The sequence below is a fragment of the Clinocottus analis genome, unplaced genomic scaffold (assembly GCF_023055335.1).
Source record: "Clinocottus analis isolate CAN_PGR_092001 unplaced genomic scaffold, fCliAna1.0.p SCAF_14, whole genome shotgun sequence".
Taxonomy (NCBI): domain Eukaryota; kingdom Metazoa; phylum Chordata; class Actinopteri; order Perciformes; family Cottidae; genus Clinocottus; species Clinocottus analis.
Window position 1 is genome coordinate 9,042,686 of NW_027175865.1, and position 21,089 is coordinate 9,063,774.

Genomic DNA, 21,089 nt, shown 5'->3' on the forward strand with positions numbered 1-21,089 from the left:
GAATCACAGTTCCAACGGCAACGCAAGTCTTTTGGTGTAGGAGCTGTTTACCTCATGCTAAGCTAAGCTAACCGACTGTTGGCTCCAGTTTCAGTAGTATCAATCTTCTAATTGAACTTAAGAAAGTTAACTTAAGAAAGTTTCCCAAAATCTTAAACTATTCTTTTAATTATTACTTTAAATTGTTCTTCTGTCTTAAAATGGTACTTCAGCACATTGAATGCAGACTTTAATTAATAAGTACTTAAGAAAGTATTGATTTGAGAACAAAGATTGCACTATTTTTTAATTTTTTTTTTCCTGTGAAGAAAAAAGATTTTCCTAAACCAATCTGTTGGTCATAGTCTTGTTCCACATACCCATGGCCCCTTTGTTTTATTATAAGCAGAAGACAAAATGCTGCACCCTCGCACCAAGAGCTTAATATAGTCATGTTTTATGTGCACTGCCCTCCTATGGCATGCAAAGGTCTGCTTTGTACCTTTGTACTCTCTCCAGGTAGCAGAGAATGAATCATTCCTTGGATGCCAAGACAGACTTTTGTGTTGCTGACATGTTTATGTGCGCATGCCTGCCACGAACTTCGACAGACGAACGAGAGAGGGACTCGGAAGAGAGTAGCCGTGGACCTATGGTGCGATAACGAAAGAAAGATGACAAAAGGTGGAGAGAAAAGGTAATGACGGCTGGCGAGAGAAGGAGCCAGGGTTAGGGTTAAGCCAGAGGAGGTCTGGATTCTGACAGCCTGTGGAGAATTGGGAATCCCACACACAGATGTTCACGATCCCCCCAGACGATTAATAATAACAATGATAATGACTGCTGTGACAACTGGAGAATCATAAGGCTGTAATTGATTGGAAGAAAATTTTCTGAATTGGCTTGTGGGATTATTTACTTTGGAGCTGTTGAGCGAGGCAGAAACAAAAGATGTCTAACTAACTAATCCAGTTTGGTGTCAGTTGACTGATGACCAAAACAATGAGATAGTCTGAGAGCTCGTAGAAAGTTTAAAAAAAAACAGTAATTACACAGCCCCTGACCTGGTGGAGGGAGTTAAGACTTCGACCTCTCAGAAAGGTAACAATAACCAATGTTCACTGAACATCTGCAAAGCATCTCATCAGAGATCACACAAATGTGGTCAGTTAAAAAAGTCCAAAACAAAATATCAAAAAAAACACAATCTGATCCAAATCTAAAGTAAAACATTAGTGTCTGTACTGAAGCAATAATACACACCTATATATTTTGGTATAGGTGTGTATTCTTGCCTTGATTTGTCATAGAGTACAAGGGGTATGGATTCAGGTGGAGGGGGGGTGCCAAAGTTATAATCTTCGGTCATAAATAGTTGGAATAGTCCTCTGTAGCAAAGTAAAGGCTGTGGATGCGCTGTTTTCATTTTTCATTTCTTTGAAAAAATACCAGAGGTCAGCCAAGATGCGTTTTTGCGTGCTGCTAAGTAAAGGAGGATGAAATCGGCTTCGGTCTGCATCTGAATTTCGAAAGTCGTGGGTTTGGGCGAAGGGGATGCGCTTCTTCTGAACGCAAGGAGCTGAAAAGACTAACATTGATGTTTGTTACAGCATATGTCTTATGTAATACATCTGTTGTAACACATATGTATCACCATATGAACACCAAGTTAAGTTGAAGGGATGTTGCACTTATTGATTTCATGAAATGTATGTTATGGAGCATTAGATCAGTAATAAAGAATGTTGTGGCTCAAACATGAGTATCCACAGCTATTGTTTATTAGAAAATAATAAACCTCTTCACTCAAGCATGCTCTGACTGGCATATATATACTTATATGCATATCTGCACACACACAAACACACAGCTATAACCATCATGGAAGTTATTTCATATCTATACTGAATTAAACCTCCAATTCTATTATGGATTTTCTTGATTGTCATATAGATTATCACAATCTATAAGAAGTGTTTATTACTGGAGGAATGAAGCCGTAGAGTAAGCATGTTGTAAAACTTGGCCTTCTATGATGGCTATATCTGCACATGCACTCAAACACATTCACACAAATGCTCACATCAGAAAATATTGTTGTTTACACTGCTTTTTTTTCCCATCACAATCTACTTCATGGTTTTGGACCCAGGAAATAATCTTTATTCCTGGTCCTTGACATCCACAGCATCTGTGTTACTGTCTCATATCACTTGTTCATGTCTCAGGTCGGGTTTTAGCTGCAGCTCAGAGCTAATTGAGACGTGGACGGGGTCAGTAGGGGGAAAACAGAACCGGTGTGTGTGCTGAACAGATGGGTGTAGGGCCCGGATGCAGCAGCGCCCGCGGGAGGGGCTGACTCTGAAACAGGGCGGGGCTCGGGTTTGAGGCGGAGCGGAGAGGGAAAGGGGGCAGCATTGCCATGGCAGCAGCGGCAACAGAGAGTTGGCGCTGGAGGAGACAGGAGGCCAGAGGTTTGGTCAGGTCCTGGTTCTTCTGTAGAGCGAGATGTATCTGATAAGGAAAAACATAGATAAACAAACTGCAATCAAGGGGGAGTTCTCTCAAGAGGAAATTGAGCAGTTAAGTAGGAAACCAGAGAAGGAGATAAAGTCCGAGCAGCTACTTGGCCAATAGAAGTACACATTGTCCCAGTTACTGCGAAAACGTCTTATCTTCAATCTGCTCTCCTTTCAAACGTAATCTGCCTTTTTCCCCTCGCACAGGGCCATAGAATTACAACATTTCAGACATGAGATTCTTCAACCCTTATCGCTGACAAGGGAGTGAATTTTTCTGGAAGAGGGTCTCGAGAGTCAACTCATGTACACAGACAATGATGTGGGATGACAGTAAATTAAGCAACAGCAGAGTACTCACTGCTTGGAAACTCTGGTGACGCTGGGTGGGAGTGTAAGGGCTGAATTTAGGCTTGGCTGGTTTACCTGCTGCTCTATCCTTATGTCTCCTACTGCTGATGTGCTGGAGGAGAAAAACAGACCGATAAACACCAGACAGATGCAATAGCAGCATAAAATGCAGAGCGCCCAAATAAAGAAGGCATCAGTTGCCTTTGTTTGGAAATTTAAATAATCCGAGAAGAGCTAATTAAAGGAAGCCTAATCAAAGTTCTTAATTTTATGATTCAGACAGCATGTCGATATTTTGTTGGCTCCGACTGTGAAATTCCAAAAATTCATGAGAGGGCGGGTATAGAAATCTTTTTGATTTGATTGACAAGCACGAACAGATGGCTACGGCCAAATAATCAGCAGTGTACTGATAAATATTCATAAGCACCTGGCCAAAGTTAACTTTTAAACAGTCAGACCAACGCTGAGCATTCATATCACGAACAGAGATGCTCACATCCTCTTCAGATGCTCGCCGAAAAAGACTATAGACTCAGTAGCTTTGTGCTCCTTTTAACTCACCTACAGCGACAGGTGTAATATGTTCACTGCGATTCAGCAGAAAACATGCACAGCCCTGAATTAACACCCTGCAATGCATACGGGATAAAATGACGCTGAATCTGTTGATGCCGGTGAGCGATTCTGCTGTGTGACAGCTAACCTTTCCGTAGCTTTACATTCAGAAGAGGAACTCGGCCCTAAGAAGAGTGATGAGCCGGTTTCTCGTGTCACCCACCAAGCGTTCACTCTGCTCGAGCAACATAGCAGCTACTGGTGTTCAAGTCTCACAAAAATATTTGTTTAATTACTTCCATACTGTGCTACTTTATATTTCTACTTAAGTACATTTCAGAGGTAAATCTTGTGATTTTTGTACTGCACAACATTTGTCTAGTTGCTGTTTGGATTTCACCTTAAATGTTATGTGATGAACTTCTAAATTACAATACATTGCTAAAGACTAAAGTGGTGGTGCCCAATCTTTTGGGTTTCTGATCTCTGACAATAAAGCAGTGTATACTTGGTGCCTCTCTTTGTTTCAGATCTGCAGTCCAGTAGTTGTTTTTAGTTCCCCTTCTTAACCTCTTGTGGTTCCATTTGTACAACTGGTTGTGGTCAAAAGAGGTAATATTATCTAAAAAGCAAAACACAGAGGGGGCCCGACCCACAGGTTTGACGCCACTGGACTAAATGACCCAAATCATATGAGCATGAGCTAAAGTGGGCTCAGCCATGGACTGTGTTTCTGTGTTAATCACAACTAACCACCTTTGTTACTGACCTGTTTGAGCTGAGTTTCGGAGTTGACGTGCACATCGCAGACCTCGCAGTGGAACGTCTTGTTCTGGAGTCCAGTTGGCGACTCAGACGTCACGACCAACTTGGCCTTGACCCCCGTCCTCGGGAAGGACTTGATGGCTCCTTCGCCACTCCTAGCCTGCATCATTGTCTTGTGCTTAGTGCCTGAGCAGATATAAAGCCATGTCAACAGAGCATCACACATAGCACAAGCAGAATAAGCTTGACCACAGCAGCGCATAAAGGTCCTCACCGCGGTTGTGTGCCTCCAGCTGGGAGGCAGAGTTCACAGCAACCTTGCAGAGGGAACAGTAGAGCATACGTAAAGCTTTCTCTTCTTCCGTTTCCTCCTCTGGAGCCACCTCCACCTCCACCTCCTTGTCTCTTTGTGTCTCTGTCTCTGGTGTCCTCAGAATGGGTGACAGGGAGGGGCCAGAGGGTGCGTTCACAGTTTCAGTGGCGATGCTGCTCGATGGGGACGCCTCTGGTGTAGGGTTCGGGGCTGAGGGCTCTGAAATGAAAGCAGAAAGAAACAGAGAGTTATTATTTAAGACAGTATAAGCATTGTGAGAAACTAAAATATGAAAAAGTCAGCAAGAGAGATGGAGACCAATGAGACAAATACAAAAAATGTCTATTGATTTCTGAACTCCTATTACTTACAATAAAAAGCTCTATCAACATCTCTAATCGCACTAATAATCAATGATTTCCCCAAGGATCTGCCTCCCAGCACTTCAATTTAGAGTTTAGAGTTAGAGATGATCTGGCTCTATTATCTTTCGTGAAACTGACTTGTAGAGGTTCCCCGGAGGAGCGTGCGCAGATTTAAGGATTCAATCTTTGCAAATAACAATGATTAGCTCTGCCTAGCTGCGTGGGCGTCTGTTTGTTGCCATTGAGTCCCCGCTGTTGGAGGCCAACGAGGCTGTTTGTTGAAGTAATCTTCAGAGAGCTCTCCTGTCGTCTCATCCACTTCCCAAACTGGAAATGATCACTCTTCTTACCCCTCTCTCTTCAAACACACTCACAGTAGCAGTGGAGTATGATTCTTCAATCTTTTTGCGTTTTAGCTTGCAGCTAAATGTATTATTTTTATTCTGCAACACCCACACACCTGCAAAAGTAGCACATCAAGACTGGCACACACACACACACACACACACACACACACACACACACACACACACACACACAGACACACACACACACAGGCATGTTGGAAAACAGTCGGCACTTTGACATACCTCTACACTTATATTGACATATCTCCAGGCCCAATACACACACTTACACACACACACACACACACACACACACACACACACACACACACACACACACACACACACACACACCACGATACAGTTACCTAGTGATCATAGTCCGAGCACGATAATGTGTTTTTGATCTCAGGAGGCCACTTAAGAGGTCGGTATATGAAGAAGTGGAGGAGGGTAATGCTCAACCTTTAAGCTCTCCACTGTGAAACCCAAAGCAGCAGGAGGTTTATCACATCAAAGAATTAAAGTCGTGACTGGGAAAAGCCGTACACTCATATATCTAATGCTGTCATATATTTCATGTCTGCACACACACACACACACACACACACACACAGGGGAAGCATGCGCGCCTGCAGAGACACACACCTCCTGATGTCGTGTCCAGGCTGGAGGGTGGTGAGCAGGGTGACGCGAGGATTTGCGATGTGGTTTCCCTGGCAACCGGTTCATAGGTCCTGATCTTGAAATCGGGGGTGTCCATCTCTTTCAGCTTTTTTGTGTGTTTGGTACCGGTATAGTGGAAAGAAGCCTGTGCCTGTTCACACAACAGCAAACAAGAAGGTATGAACTAAGTGTACAGAATGATTTCATTATGTGAACCTGACAATGTTTTTAAATCAAGCCGCAAAACATGACCGAACATGTGAACGTAGCACAAAGTATGAGAGGCTGATATCACTCCACGTTGATACCAGATGTTTTAAATTATATACAGACTAACACCAGCCAACAAGTAAATCAACATTTGTAATGAAACAAAGACATAGGAGAGGTGACTTTGCATTACATTGCATACTTATGTCGTTAACTCTACGCATAGAATTGAGGTGTGCACATTTCACCCAATTATAAAATGAGGCAGGTCTAACCTCAGGGCAGTCCTCCTAAGCCGTTCAACTGGCATGTAAGGGTGTGTGTGAGAAATACAAGCACCAGGAGAAAAAAATACAATTCAAAGTGACAACGCCCACCTCAGAGCTAAACCTCAGTGGACAGACTCCACAGGAACTTAACTTCCTCTTCAGCGGTGCTGTTATCCCAAAGCCTGGGCCAATCAGAGCTTTATGGATGTGATCCATCTGCAACAAAGGAGAAACATAAAATGAAGGTCATGACCGGTTCATGAATGTAAAAGGCCAGACAGAATAGGTAGTGAAAGTGATCACCTGTAGGGTTAATGGAATGCTGTCTGCAAGCAACGTGTGAACCTCTCTTAAGAAACACAGATTAATAGTATCGCAGGTAACAGGTGGTTGTTGTAAGAAGGAGCTGAGTGTGGGAGTAATTGTCTGGCACCTAGTCATGCAGGAACACAATAGTAATAGCTCTGAAAGGAGGCTGAACCTTGACTAACCCCGACAGGTTTAAAGTGAGTATGAAACACTTAGCGTCTGTACATTTGAAAGTTACAAGTCAAAAGCTTAAAGGTTGCTGATCAGGGGCTCTCTAAGAATCGTTTTTGTGCAAGCTGTTCTAAACTAGGGGGAATAGAAACAATCCATAAGAAAATGATATGCTTATGCTACATAAACTATAAAAACTGCATGAACTATACATAAACATATACTAAATTAGATTATTTTTCTTCTTTTTTCTTCTTCTTTAGAAACAGTCACTAACCCACAGTGTGTGTGATTCATAAGTGACTATATTGTTCAACAGGGTCTGTCATAATAGCAGGCACTAGAGGAGAAGCTTATCAGCACCAATGCATAGCAGAGGAGTGGCTTATGCAGAAAAGCTCCAGTGAATATTCTGATGATTTTATTTTTCACACAAAAACAGGTGTGACCACCATGAATCCCTGACCACCTGGCATCCGCTCTCCATGACGGAGCAAACTATAAACTACATTTTACGTGCACCTTTCTAACCTACAGGGGGTGAGTGCTTCACGCTGAAAGCCAAGCCTTCACTCAGTCCCTTTCCAAGTAGATTCAGATCCTGCTGATGGTCTTTCAACACAGACAGTTGGATATGAGGGTGGGGTTTTGAAACATTCCTCAAAGATATCCTCCACTTTTCATCCACAGATTTAAAATGATTTGTTTGACTTTTCGGTTTCTTTGTGATTGTAAGAAACAGGAAGTTTCTGCATGTCTTTTGTTTGTTTGTGTGTGTGTGTGTGTGTGTGTGTGTGTGTGTGTGTGTGTGTGTGTGTGTGTGCGTGTGTGTGTGCGTGTGTGTGCGTGTGTGTGTGTGTGTGTGTGTGTGTGTCTATGTGAACAACCTGTAACTGACCGAACAGCACCCCTGGACATTACCTACCGGTTTAATGAGCACATATACTCAGCGCAATAAAACCCAACTGGCCTTTGTGGAACATAAAATTATTACCTGTGATGAAATGTAGGGAGCCATATAATTAGCCACAATTAGGGAGGCTTTATGAAAATATGGCTAGAGGTGGACATGCATATGTTGTTGTTGGCCAGCCAGCTATTCATGTCAGCCCTGAGGACATTAACTGTAGCATAGCACGAGCGATTGTGCTTGTTTCTTTTTTGTGCCAAAGATGAATTCTTTGCTCTTCAAACCTTAAAAAGCGCAACAGGATACGTCTGGAAGTGTGTGTGTGTGTGTGTGTGTGTGTGTGTGTGTGTGTGTGTGTGTGTGTGTGTGTGTGTGTGTGTGTGTGTGCTCATTTTCTTTGATCATCACTCGAGGCAGCTGCAGTGGAATGCTTCTCTGCAGTCACTGGTCTCTTATCTATCTGTTTCCCTGCAGCTGTCTGTCTCTATAAAACTCAAGCAAACACATAAAAACAAATCATATCTAAAATACAAATCATGAGATCATAAAAGTTCAAATTAAGTCAGTAACTAGACTCCTGTAATAACCGTAGACATATACAGCGAGTGTTTAATGTAGCATGTCAATTACAACATAGCCACATACATGTATGACATGTATGAGAACGCAGTGTTCTATTCCTCTGATTGAGACTGAACATCTTAACATCAGTAAAAAAGACTCCGTTCTTCCTCAGCCTGCAAGGCTCCTGTATCTGGCCTTCCATCACACATTCCTCTAGTCACCCATCCATCTGCTCCCCTCTGAACTCTCCGCCTCTCTTCTCGTTCGAGTCCGTCTGATCAAAGTCACCTTCCTGCCTCCCAGTGGACTCACTCTTACCATCCACTCCCAATCCACACTGGGCTACCTGTGGCAAAGTTATTCTAGCCTTCTTACTTATGGCCTCTTCTTTTTTTCCTTCTGTTGCCTGCACATACACACACGCACGCACGCACACCCACACGCACACCCTAACCAAGTCTAATCCTAAGCCTAACCTATAACTTTAAACCAATTTTTCACCCTAAAATGTAATAATTTATGTTATGGAGACATGCATTTTGTCCACAAAGGGAAGGCCAGTCCCCTTAATGGGACTGTGTAAACAGATTTGTGTTCCCACAAAGTGTGTCCCCAGTAAAGTCAGTGAGATATACAGTAAGCAAAGACCTCCACCACATAGCTTCAGCATTAATCGTGACTTTCTCTCTCTAAGTTGCTCACTGCAGTTATTGCGTGTCAGACATGCTCAGCTCGATGGAGCGAGTTAAGGCTGAAACATATGGCCAAGTAAAGTAAAGCAGACTTTTACCTGGCGCACAGTCAAGAGCCTCAACGTTTATAATGATGAATGATCCTGGATTTATATTGTGTACCAGCGTGACTGTTATGTATGAGCACATGACGTCAAGTGACTAGAGTGGGTTATGATAAATGAGGTGCTGCTTTTGGTTCTTTGTCATTTAAAGAAGTATTTACTTGGAAAGGAAAACATTTTTCTTTTTCTCCAATTCTGTCAAACTATAAGCCAATCTAGTCTTTGAAGTCCCAGTTTGGATATTACACCCAACCAATACCAAGCATTGTAAAGGCCAGACAATATCCTCAAGCTGCAGAATTAGAGGAGTGTTGGAAGCGCAATCAAATGAGATTAATGAATTATAGATAGGTGAGAGGGGAGGGAGGAGGTGACTCAGCCGGGAGAAGGTCTGGAGAGATAGAAGACATCTTTCAACCTCTGGTAAATAAAAAGACACAGACATCTTTTTCTGAACTCAGTAGGAATCATTCATTATGAGGAAGTTTACAGAAAAAAAGGAAACTTGTTTTGAAATTTGATTTTTTTAAAAATGCAATGGTAAGATTTGTGTGCGTGTGTGTGTGTGTGTGTGTGTGTGTGTGTGTGTGTGTGTGTGTGTGTGTGTGTGTGTGTGTGTGTGTGTGTGTGTGTGGTAACGGACAAAGAGAAAAAAGAAAGAGAGGAGGGTCAGTTAGGAAAATGATGGAGTGACACAGAGTTGAAAACTGAAAGTAAGAAAGAGTGCATGAAAGGGTGAGAGATGGGATAGATGACAGCAGGGGACAAAGTGGAAAGAACAAGAAAGAGAGCTGAAGTGAAGAGGGTGGCGGAGCAAGAGCAACACAGTAAAGTGCACAAGATGGATGAGAGGGCTTGAGAGAGGAGAGAGAGGTGAAATGGAGGGGAGGGGGCCACGACCTCCTCAGGTGGCAGAATGGCTTTTTCACAAAGAGGAAGATGCTGCACTCCCACACAGAGCATCCTGAAAACACTGAATATAGTCCAGCAGACACACACACACACACACACACACACACACACACACACGCACACATACACGCACACACACACACTTTATTTGAAACCCTCAAAGTATCCCTCTATATCTCTCCTTCAAAACATCGAAGAGAAAATCACAGTTTGAAGACAAGACCAAAGTTAAGATAAGGGAGGATTTTTTTCCTTCCGAGTGGGTATTTGGCCGGACTCAGTGATGCGATGATGAGTCATCTCAACTTCATCTCAAGTTTAGGTTTTCTTAAAGGTTCGCTGTATTAGCGAAGGTGTGAAGACAAAAAAACACATCCTATCTTCTTGGCTTTGTGTGCTCGGAACAAATAGAAGTGTTAGAAAGGTGTCTTGTGTTAAAATACAAATAAATACGTCTAAGCTGTGTAGTCAAGCTACATAACTTATACTACATTGATTCAGGCCAGAATAAAAATGACTTCATACATTGTGAAGCCAGAAATATATGGAGGCCTCCATTACGATCCCCCTGTAATCCAGACATCAGTGCTGCCTGACACATCAACACTCTTCGGGGCTTGGACTTGGCCAGTTTTGTTTCTCCTCCACCTTCACGAGCACCGAGACAGTCAGCTCGAAGAAAAGCTGTGTGAGGAATATCAAGGAAGCAGCTCCACCCTCCAGCTGGTGTGGAAATGTCACAGCTCTCTGCATCAGAGGTGATATATTTGGAAAACGGTGTAGGCAGCTCGCTCATGCATCTGTGTATCGAAAAATAACTCCACGACTGTTCCATGAAATAAACACTCGCAGCTGAAATCGGTGCGATAGAGTGAGCGATTTGGGATTCTTGATTTTCTATAAAAGGCACAGTTGGCGAGATCGTGATTGCTGTGACAGCGACGATGAGTGACAGTACTCACGTTGGGGAATCCAGGCAGCAGACCGAGGGGGACGAGGGGCTTCGGGTCCGGGGGGGGTTGGGTTCTGCCCAGCGGGGGGCGGGCCAGCGGCAGCAGGGCGCTGTGACACACACTCCCTATGGAGGAGACAGGTAGACGCACACAGGAGAAAGGACTCAACATAAAGTGCCTCTCTGTAATATGAAGTACAATGTGAAAACATTCTGTGCGTTAGATCAGTTGTGATACGTTTCCTTCAGTTTTATTATTTCTTACTTTAATTGTGCAATGCTTGTCCGTTTTTAGTTGTGGCAGGAACCTCATTTGTATTAATTTTGTCAAATATTAATCCAAATGTCAAATGCAAATGTTGTTTATTGGGCTTTATTATCAACAAACATAAAATTAAATGAACCAGATGTAATGTCATGAATATAATGAAACATAGTGTACCTCTGTCTATTAAAGTTTTACTCCTTCTGATTGGCAGTTATTGAAAAAAGATGCACTCGGATCAAATATCCCTTTGTTGTAGTATGTATAGTATAATGTGGAACTGAGGTGGTAAAGCCTCATTTACTAAATACTGTATAAAAGCACAATTCGGAGGTAGTTGTACATACTGTTAGTACTCCCATTGGGTCCCATTTGTGTCCTAAAGTGAGAGTGTAATATCATTTGTGAGATATGGTCAATACAAAATTGGTTAGTTTCCATATGTGTGTACATGTTGATATGCTTAAAAACATTTGAAAAATGTATTAGTAAAAATAAAATTTTACACACAAAACAGGAAATCTGAATATTACAGATTATGTCTGCGACACACGCGCGCACACACACACACACACACACACACACACACACACACACACACACACACACGCACACACACACACACACACACACACACACACACACACACACACACACACACACACACACCCACACACTTATGGAAACTTGTTTTCTACAGTTTGTCTCTGAGCTTAGTTACACTTCGATGTAAAACAAGCCCTTATCTGTAATCATCATAATCAAGATCACAGCACACATTCGCTCTGTCATTACTCTTATTGCCCCAGAAGCTTGTAAAGTCAAGTAAGAATGTGCACGCACGTCACGTTGTACTCGTCTCGACATTTGCTTCAGCACGCACATGGGAAAGTGGATGTATTAAGGAGGGGAGGGGCTTATGGGTACGCACATTAGACAACTTCGTGCAGAAATAATAGCCTACGACCATCAGTAGAATAAACATATACTTCATATATCATTGAAGATACTTAAACGAACGTGGCCCAAAAACCCGAAACAAATCAAAAATACAGACTAAACACATATGGGCTGATTACAAGAACTCCCTTCTGGTGTCATAGTCAACGCGGTATTATTGTTGTCAGGGACCTTCACAGTGAATGATGACATCATACTTGTTGGTTAATAAACGAAAGTCACGTGACTAAACGTGTCGCGGCAGACTGCGAGAAACATGATCACACCTGTTCCACCTCCCAAATGTAACAATGAACTTGTCTTCATCAGAGATCTCATTTAAAGTGTAAGATGTTTCCACTATTTCCCGTTGGCGGACGGAAGGCTGCAGCTGCCTCCCTCTTTCGCTCGCTGTGCTTATGTGAGAAATGACTTTAGAGAACGTAAGACAGAGAGACACGTGGACGGGGTGACAGACGCGCGCGCGCCTAAAAAGCGATTCATTAAATATCATTTCATAACTTGCATGTAATAATCCAAAGCAATAATATACGTGTCTTACTGTGTCCAGTGATTTGTCATACTTTATAATCCTGTAAGACATGTATGGCAATCAACAGCGTGGACATGCAAAGTGTCGGTCAGAGCAGATTTTCTGCTATTACATGTGTTATTTCTCTTGTAGTGCGGATCTTTGGAGAGCCAAGCTCAATAAAACATGTTAAGAGATTGAAAAGGCTGCCCTATCACAGCCTCTGATTCACTGTGACTGACTTCACAAAGCTCACATCCATCTCCACATCGCAACAAGTGACTCCGCTGCGTTTACAACAACAACAAAAATACAAGCATGTTTACGTACCAAAATACATGGCAGCACCAAGTGAAATCCGATTGTTCAGTGAAAGATAGAGGTGCTTTTCATCTCCATGCAGAGATAAAGCGTTGCGTCTTCTCCTCCAGAGTCTTCCCTCTCTATCTCTCTCCTGCAGCGCCGATGCTGCTCCTTCCCATCTGGATTCCCTCCTCCTCCTGTAACTACCGGCCCCTCCTCCCCCTCCTCTTCCTCCTCTACCTCCGCCTCAGCTCTTCACGAATCGTGTTCAAGTCTGCATGCTCCTGTGTCTACATCTTCCAGAGGTCTGTTTAACTCTGTAAACAGACGGAAATGACCTTAATGAGTGTACAGTGCCACCCTGTTTTATGGCAACCATCAAAGCCAACAAGGCAAGCAGCACATTTGGGTTTGATACAGTGTGTAACTCAATGTAACGCCACTCACCAGGGAGAGGAGTTTTCATCTTTAACAAAGAAAAAATAAAAGCCTTCATGCTTGAAAGAATGAGGGGAAACCCTTGCCCTGCAGGCCGCAGGGCGACTCCTGTCCACAGGCTTCCCTCCTGGGCGGCTGTCTTTAAGGAGCTCCGTGTTCTTCTTTTGTAAACGCTTTCCCATCCTCGCTTTCCTCTTAGGCCTGCGGTATTTTTAGATACATCCCAGAGATATCACTGCACAGAAAGGAAACTGTACACACGACACATAACAACACAGCCCCGCTAAAAACATCACACACTGTCCCACTTCTGCGTGTACTCAATCACACTGCATGGAATCTGGTATGTTAATATCTGTCTTTTTGTGTTACACACATGCACATAACACATCCGTTGGGAGTGTAGATGTACTGTATCTCTTGGCAAAGACCGTGGTTCAACTTCCATGTTTTTAAAGCCAAGGCATGTTTCCTCCCCAGTGTCTGGAAAGTGAACAACAACATGTGTTTTCCCACAATCTGTAACTTCAGGGAGCTTTAGCTCTGGAAGGCTGTCAACTCAACAACTGTTTGATACACACACACACACACACACACACACACACACACACACACACACACACACACACACACACACACACAGAGTCTCTGTGTGCTTAAACTAAGAAATATTGTAATTAATGATGGGAAACATACAAAACAAACGCAAAGTGACATGAAATATGAATACATATGTACAGAAAGCCCAAAGAGATGGTTCAGTGGAACAAAATAGCATGTGAAATGCCTGTATCTTCATGCTCCTGCCATGGCTGTCATCTGGACTGCACCTCCATCCAGAAGCCATGGAAACAAAATCTAAAGAGGAGAAAAGTACACATGGAAATATCTACTCATAAACTCAATTTAACGCCCCTTTTGTCACTTACTGTATTGCCAGACGTTTTGTGTTCCTCTGAGAAAGAGCAGAGCACATATTAGAGGCCGGGTGGTATTATTTCCTTTCTTCCCGCTCCTTTGGAAGGAGAAGCTGAAAAGTTTTTCTCAGGAGCTCATTTGGAAGCTCAGGGTTTCATATTCTAGATTCAGCCAGGTGTCTGTGTAAAATATTGGACCGCTGTCAGAAGTTTCTGGGTCAGTGGAATTTGTGGTCAGGGCAGCTTTGTGAAACCAAGCGAAAGTCAAGTGTTATGACTGTGGATAAAAGACTTTATTATGCTAAGCAGTGGTTCTCAAACTGTGGGGTCGGCCTCCTAGTGGGGGGTGGAGGTGTTACAGGTGGGGCTCGGAAATGCAGATTATTTTGTAATTACTTTATTTCAATCAAAATTCTGTTACAATTTACAATGTTGTCGGGGTGGTCGGGCGTGAACATTTGTCTTCTTTCAAAGTGGGGTGTGACAAAAAAAAGTTTGACTCAAACATGATCCTCCTCTCCGGGAGTCAGCACTCGAGTGTCAGCAGAAAGCTCACCTGCGCCACCACAGAAAACATGCTAACGACGATCCAATTTCACACTGTTTCTGGTCTCAGGTTTCAGCTGAAAGCAGCACTCAAGTAATAGTTCACTGCATCACTTTACACCTGCAGCCGTTTAGCGCCATGGACTCACAGCCAAACACTGAGGCTGTCATGGCAACTGAGGTATGTACTATTATGCTAAGTGGACCGATGCTGAGGTCTCTCGGTTCTGTTTGTCGCTGGCAAACTGTTTAACTCCACGCCGGAGAGGAATCTCGTGACCCCAGCTGGGCCTCGAATACGGACAGCCAAGTACAACAGAACAGAACTTAGAGGCACATTGAGTACATTGTCAGTCAGTACATTTACTTTAGTGGGATGAGGCGACACAGCAAGACACAAAAGAGCACACAAAGGATCACATAGTTATGGAAACTTTTTAATGTCATTACAAACTTCAATAGGAGTGAATAACACACTTTATATTTTCTCTTCAATCACATCTAAGTCACAATTCACATCTCTCTCTCTTAAATGTGCTTTATTGGCATGAATGTTTAACAAAAAAGTCTTAAGATAACATTACAGTGAACTAGTTAAAAGAATAGAAAACAGTTGTGTTTCTTGACACAATAAAATGATTGCGCGCATGTTTGTGTTGGTCACTCATTGTCCCTCAGTGAGTGACCAACACACAACATCATCTCTCTCTCTCTCTCTCTCTCTCTCTCTGAGTGAAGACCCTGAATATATAGCCGCCTCTCCCTCTGATTCGTCGCCATAACAACATCACCATGGTAATCAGCGTGCAGTGACTATGATTCTATTTGATGATGTCAGACGACAGAGAATTCCTAAATTGAAGTTCTCAGTTGAAATGCACTGAGAGATGCAGGATGATGGAGGAATGTAGGCTTGTCACACACTTGTGGTAAAACTTTGGTCTTGTTTTCGTGTTTGTGTGCGCATACACAAACACACATATAAAATATAGGTACGAACACACATACAGAAACAGTTATGTACACCCACACATGGCACATCAGCCAGTAAGCTAACAATGGTAACAAACTCGCTCTCAGTGACGGCGGCAAGCGCAAAGGGCTCTGTATTTTAACATGAACTTATTACATCATGACAAATTATTATTACTGTCCAATGAATACTATGTATCTCCAAGTTTCCTACACCCTCAAATAATTTAACCACAATGCTGCAAACAATGGTATTTTCTCAATTCATAAAAAGTTGACATTATGGAGCTACAACGTTTTCCACAGGACAGCATTGGTGTGTAAAAACAGTGGTGTGCAAAAACACTACAAATTAGAGATCCTCGATCTACATCCAGGACATGGTAAAACTGTACACCCCGGCTCGTTCACTCCGCTCAGCTTCTGCCAATCGGCTTGTTGCTCCGTCACTGCGAGCTAAACACTTAAATAAGTCACGACTGTTTGCTGTCCTGGCTCCTCGATGGTGGAATGAGCTCCCCATTGACATCAGGACAGCAGAAAATGTCTACGTCTTCCGTTGCAAACTAAAAACATGTCTTTATCGCCTACATCTTGAATAAAGAAGGTAGCGCAGAAGTGGCACTTTAGTAGCACTGAGATGGCTTTTACTCATAGCACTTTGTAGTTTGACTTTATTGATTCTTGTTCTGAGTTTGTTCTCACGGTTGAATGCACTTATTGTAAGTGGCTTTGGATAAAAGCGTCAGATTTGTAAATGAATGAAATGAAATGTAATGTAATCTTATGTGTATATGAATGAATGTTCCCAGGGTCTTATGCCAGTCTCGGATTATCACAAGTAAACAGACGATGGAAGCAGAAATAAACAGTTCTGTTAGCGCTGTTGAAGGAAAGTAAAATCTGTCTGGGGAAATCAGAAATCGGAGAGGGAAAGAGAAATAGCAAGGCAACCAATATGATGGATGGAAAGATGCATGTTCCATGGGTTCAAAGAGCACACAGGTCACAATAATACCCATACCGATGTGATATTGCAGCAGTAAATTCTAGGGGGACAAGGTTCCCCTCAAAGTGATGGATGATGACTTCTCGTAAATGGGAGATAAAAAAGCTCCATGTTGGGGTCGGAGGTGCCATACCACTCATCACTTGAGCATATATGAGTCTTGGTTTCAAACACTTTTTTTACAGGCTACACACGTCAAGTAGCATGTGGGTAATAGCCACCACATGTATGTGTTAAATCCAAGTCTTTCCGACCACTTGAAGAGCTTTAAAACAAAATCAGAAAGTGGTCTACACACAGATCCGGGCGGAATTTGTAAGAGTCTGTAAAGTGGCAGCTTCCTAAGAACAATGAAGAGCTTGTAATTTTTTTTGTGGATTTCATTACAGTTGCAAAAGAACTCTTACCTCCAGGCTCAGGACAGAGGGAGATTTACAGATAGCATAACCTTTCAACCTGTGCAGCCTGCTCAGACGGCATGGATTATTACACCAGATGCTTTAACTCAGCCCATAAAAATAGCCTCATTCACAGGAAATAATTAAACATTTATTGCCCGGTGCAGAGCCTTCCCTATCATGGTTACAGAGGAGAAACTTAATAAAAGAATTTGTGGTCATTTCATTTTCGCAGAATGATCCTCGGGCAGAAAAACTTTGCTTGGAGACACCACACACACACACACACGCACACACACACACACTGAAAGCTCCTTATGCACATCTGTGAGAAAGAGATAGAGCACTATCTGTCCAAAATGTCATTAACTACCACTGCTGTAGATTTATATTCGTGCCATATGGGCCTGTTCAAATACATCCACAGTCTGTACGACATAAAACCATATGATCTGTGAATAAATGTATTATTTGTGTGAAAGTGTAAATGAAATGCCTCCGTCATGGGCACACGATTAGCTCGTCAAGAGGGCATCAGAGGTTGCTGCCATGGCGACAACACTGCAGCGCCACATGACCTTAATATTATGATCATTAATGAAATGAACAGTGGGATTAGCCGGCAGTAGGAGTCGTACTGGAGTTAATAAAGACATGAGCAAGCAAGCAAATGCACTGCACAAAACAGGACTGATGCTTTAAATTCAACATGCAGTGGCAGCACTGCCACCTACAGGCGGACGAGAGACAAACACCTTCAACTCACGAGATGACCAGTGTTCCCAGTTGTGTTTTAATGTGACCTCTAAATATGAAGCAAAGTCGATCAGCCCGTATCTGTTTTATTCAGTGGAGGAAATGTAATAAAGTACTGTAGCTGAGTACAACTTTGAGGTACTAGTATACTGTCTTATATTTATACTCCAGTACAATTCAGTACTCTGCAACATTTATTGGACATCTGTAGTCATTGTTCCAGATTTTAGATGCAAATATTATGCATTTTTATAGATTTAACTACCCAACAGCATATACATGAGTTAAAGAATGCTCCATCTCAATCAGCAACAACCGTGCTTACATGGCAATGCATCAATAATAACTTCCCTGTAATATACTGTATTGGATGCAATAGTTTTATAATTAGATTATATTTTGTTGAAACTGCAATTTTACAGTTTTTATTGATAACACTGTTGTTTTAAATTGGGGATATCACTACTTTTATTTAAAAGGTTTTGAGTTTTTCTTGCAGCACTCTTAATCTCAGATCAGCCCTCTTCTATTCCCTCATCTAGTTTAGATAACGTGTCTAATGCTGATAATGAAGTCATGACTCTGTGGTAATTACATATAGATAAAATATTGTGAATAATTTATTCCAAGTGAATCTGAATGCATTGCTTCATGACATCAACACAACTTTACAACGTGGTATTAAAAATTGAGGATAAGTCAAATTTCACATCTATCTCTAAAACACACCTATTTGTCCACCACAAGAAATATAGCATATAAAATATAGCTTCTTTTTTTTTTTATCTCTTTTTAAATATTTTTCTATTTAAAGAGGTTTGTATATTGGCTGCTCAAGTGTCAAGCAAGTACCTCGCTCCTGAAATTGGGTGTGAATGATGTCATGCTTAAGCTTCAGTGACAGTCAAGCTTGGTTTCACTTGGGCAGCGCAGGTCTTTACAGGCCGGTAGTCTGTTAGGAGCTCTTGCAGCAGTTCCAACGCTCCTCTTGTGTCTCCGATGGTCTGATGGGGTTGGAGAGGGTTACGGCGCAAATGGAGCCGCGGGTCACCTCCCTGCTGGCCACCTTCTTATGAATCGCTGGAAATAATGAGACAAAGATGGCAGGTTTGCTTCAGTATGTCAGTCAAAGGAGACTGAAGACACACTGACTGAACGTACCGATGAGGACTTCATTAAAAGCCTCTTCGACATTGGTGGAGTCCAACGCTGATGTCTCAATGAACATGAGACCTCTCTTCTCTGGATTGGAAAAGCAAGGAAAGCAAAACTCACTATCAACAACCTGACATATTCAAGGAGCAATATTCACATTACTGTGCATTAAATACACACAAAGAAACCTTTCGATGTGCTCTTATAAAAACCCAGTCATATAACTGGTTCTAACCGACCTGCAAAGTCCTTGCCCTCCTCTGTTGGCACGGTCCTGAGGGAATCCAGGTCTCTCTTGTTGCCCACCAGCATGACCACAATGTGAGGGTCTGCATGGTCGAACAGCTCTTTCAACCATCGGTCTGCGCTCTCATAAGTCAGGTGCTTGCTGATATCATAAACCAACAGTGCTCCAACTGCTCCCCTGTAATACCTGAGAGGAGAGACAGCAAACCGTGATGCGCTGCATCTTAAGATAAGATATTCGCTTGATTGGTCCTGCAGTGGGGAAATTGCAGGATTACAGCAGCAAGAGACACGAAGTAAATACAAATAAAAATATAGTATTATATATATACAAAAATGTATTTATATTGCACCAGTTGAAGTAAAAAAATTAAACCAAAGAGATGGAAGGAATCTTCTTCATCAAAGTGAAAGTTGTGTGGTTATGGATACACATGTGAAGGTGCAACAACTATTGATTGCACAAACACTGATATGAGGATTCTCAGCTCTTCATTATGTTTCTATTATGCATCTGTATTTATTTGTGTGTGTGTGTGTGTGTGTGTGTGTGTGTGTGTGTGTGTGTGTGTGTGTGTGTGTGTGTACCCACGCCGAGGTGATAGCTCTGTAGCGCTCCAGCCCAGCTGTGTCCCAGATTTGGGCTTTGATGGTGTAGTTGTCCAGGTGAACGGACCGCGTGCTGAATTCGACGCCGATGGTCGTACGACTGTCGTGATTGAACTCATTCTTAGTGAAGCGAGACAGAAGGTTGCTCTTCCCAACGCCGGACTCTCCTATCAGAACCACTTAAACAAGCACACAGAGTAGAATCTAAAATGAATATATTATAAATACTTTGTCTGACTAACACATTAGAACTTTTTAGTTGTTGTGACACATTAAGTCTAATATACCATGTTATTTGGTTAAAATCTACAACTTCCTGTGATTATTCAGATATCAAATGACCTCATCTGGCACATGTAGACTTGCTGTCACTCTCACGAGACACTGTGACATCACATCATCGTGGCACAGAGGCCGACTTGACTTTGGCGTGAATGGAATTGAAAATCACAGACGGTTTGAACATACAAAGCACAGAATAGTGTCTTAGCAAAACAGGAAATGTAAGATCATTAGTTTCTTTAATAGGTCAGAGGACAAGTCATTTCTAGCCTAATAGACAGAAAGCCATCACCTTCTTTAATTCATTCCCTCTCTTCCCCCAACAACTTCTACAGAAGTAATACACACTGCATACAAATTATCTCTCCCTACACAGCTTAAGTAAACAACACTCACCTTTAAAGACAAAATTGTACGACTCATCAGATCCCATTCTGCATTTGGTGGCAAAGGCTTTCCTGTTTCACTTGTGAAATATACTGAAGCCACTTTCAATGTCACCAAAGTAGAGAAGACAAGGAAAAATGACGACAAACGCCAGTTCTTCCCTCTCGGTGTGGAGAGTGTAAAGGTGAAAACAGAAAGAAAAGAGAGCCGGTTCAGCTGCTCCGAGCCGCTTCCTTCTTTATCTGTGGATAGGGGTAGTAGCTCATGACTGGGGACAGACGGACAGGCAATCCAGTGGCCTGCCGATCCCTCATCAGCTGACACCCAAGGGAGGGTTGAGGCGGAAGGAGAGCAGGTGGAACAGGTAGAACCACTGGCA

General features: G+C 42.5%; 2 protein-coding genes across 2 annotated transcripts; both read right to left on the bottom strand.

The window, feature by feature from the left end:
* Positions 1-1,752: 1,752 nt before the first annotated feature.
* LOC137784471 (zinc finger protein 385D-like) lies at positions 1,753-13,197 on the bottom strand. Its single transcript, XM_068575158.1, has 8 exons — positions 13,023-13,197; positions 10,967-11,082; positions 6,451-6,558; positions 5,846-6,014; positions 4,447-4,704; positions 4,177-4,358; positions 2,860-2,961; positions 1,753-2,493 (listed from the first exon to the last, which is right to left on the bottom strand). The coding sequence occupies exons 1-8, from the start codon at positions 13,030-13,032 to the stop codon at positions 2,254-2,256; spliced, it is 1,185 nt and encodes a 394-aa protein (XP_068431259.1). The 5' UTR covers positions 13,033-13,197; the 3' UTR covers positions 1,753-2,253.
* Positions 13,198-18,066: 4,869 nt separating this feature from the next.
* Positions 18,067-20,771, bottom strand: LOC137784580 (ras-related protein Rab-25-like). The gene is made up of 5 exons (XM_068575360.1): positions 20,720-20,771; positions 20,025-20,220; positions 19,426-19,619; positions 19,193-19,273; positions 18,067-19,111 (listed from the first exon to the last, which is right to left on the bottom strand). The coding sequence occupies exons 1-5, from the start codon at positions 20,754-20,756 to the stop codon at positions 18,987-18,989; spliced, it is 633 nt and encodes a 210-aa protein (XP_068431461.1). The 5' UTR covers positions 20,757-20,771; the 3' UTR covers positions 18,067-18,986.
* Between the last annotated feature and the right edge of the window lie 318 nt (positions 20,772-21,089).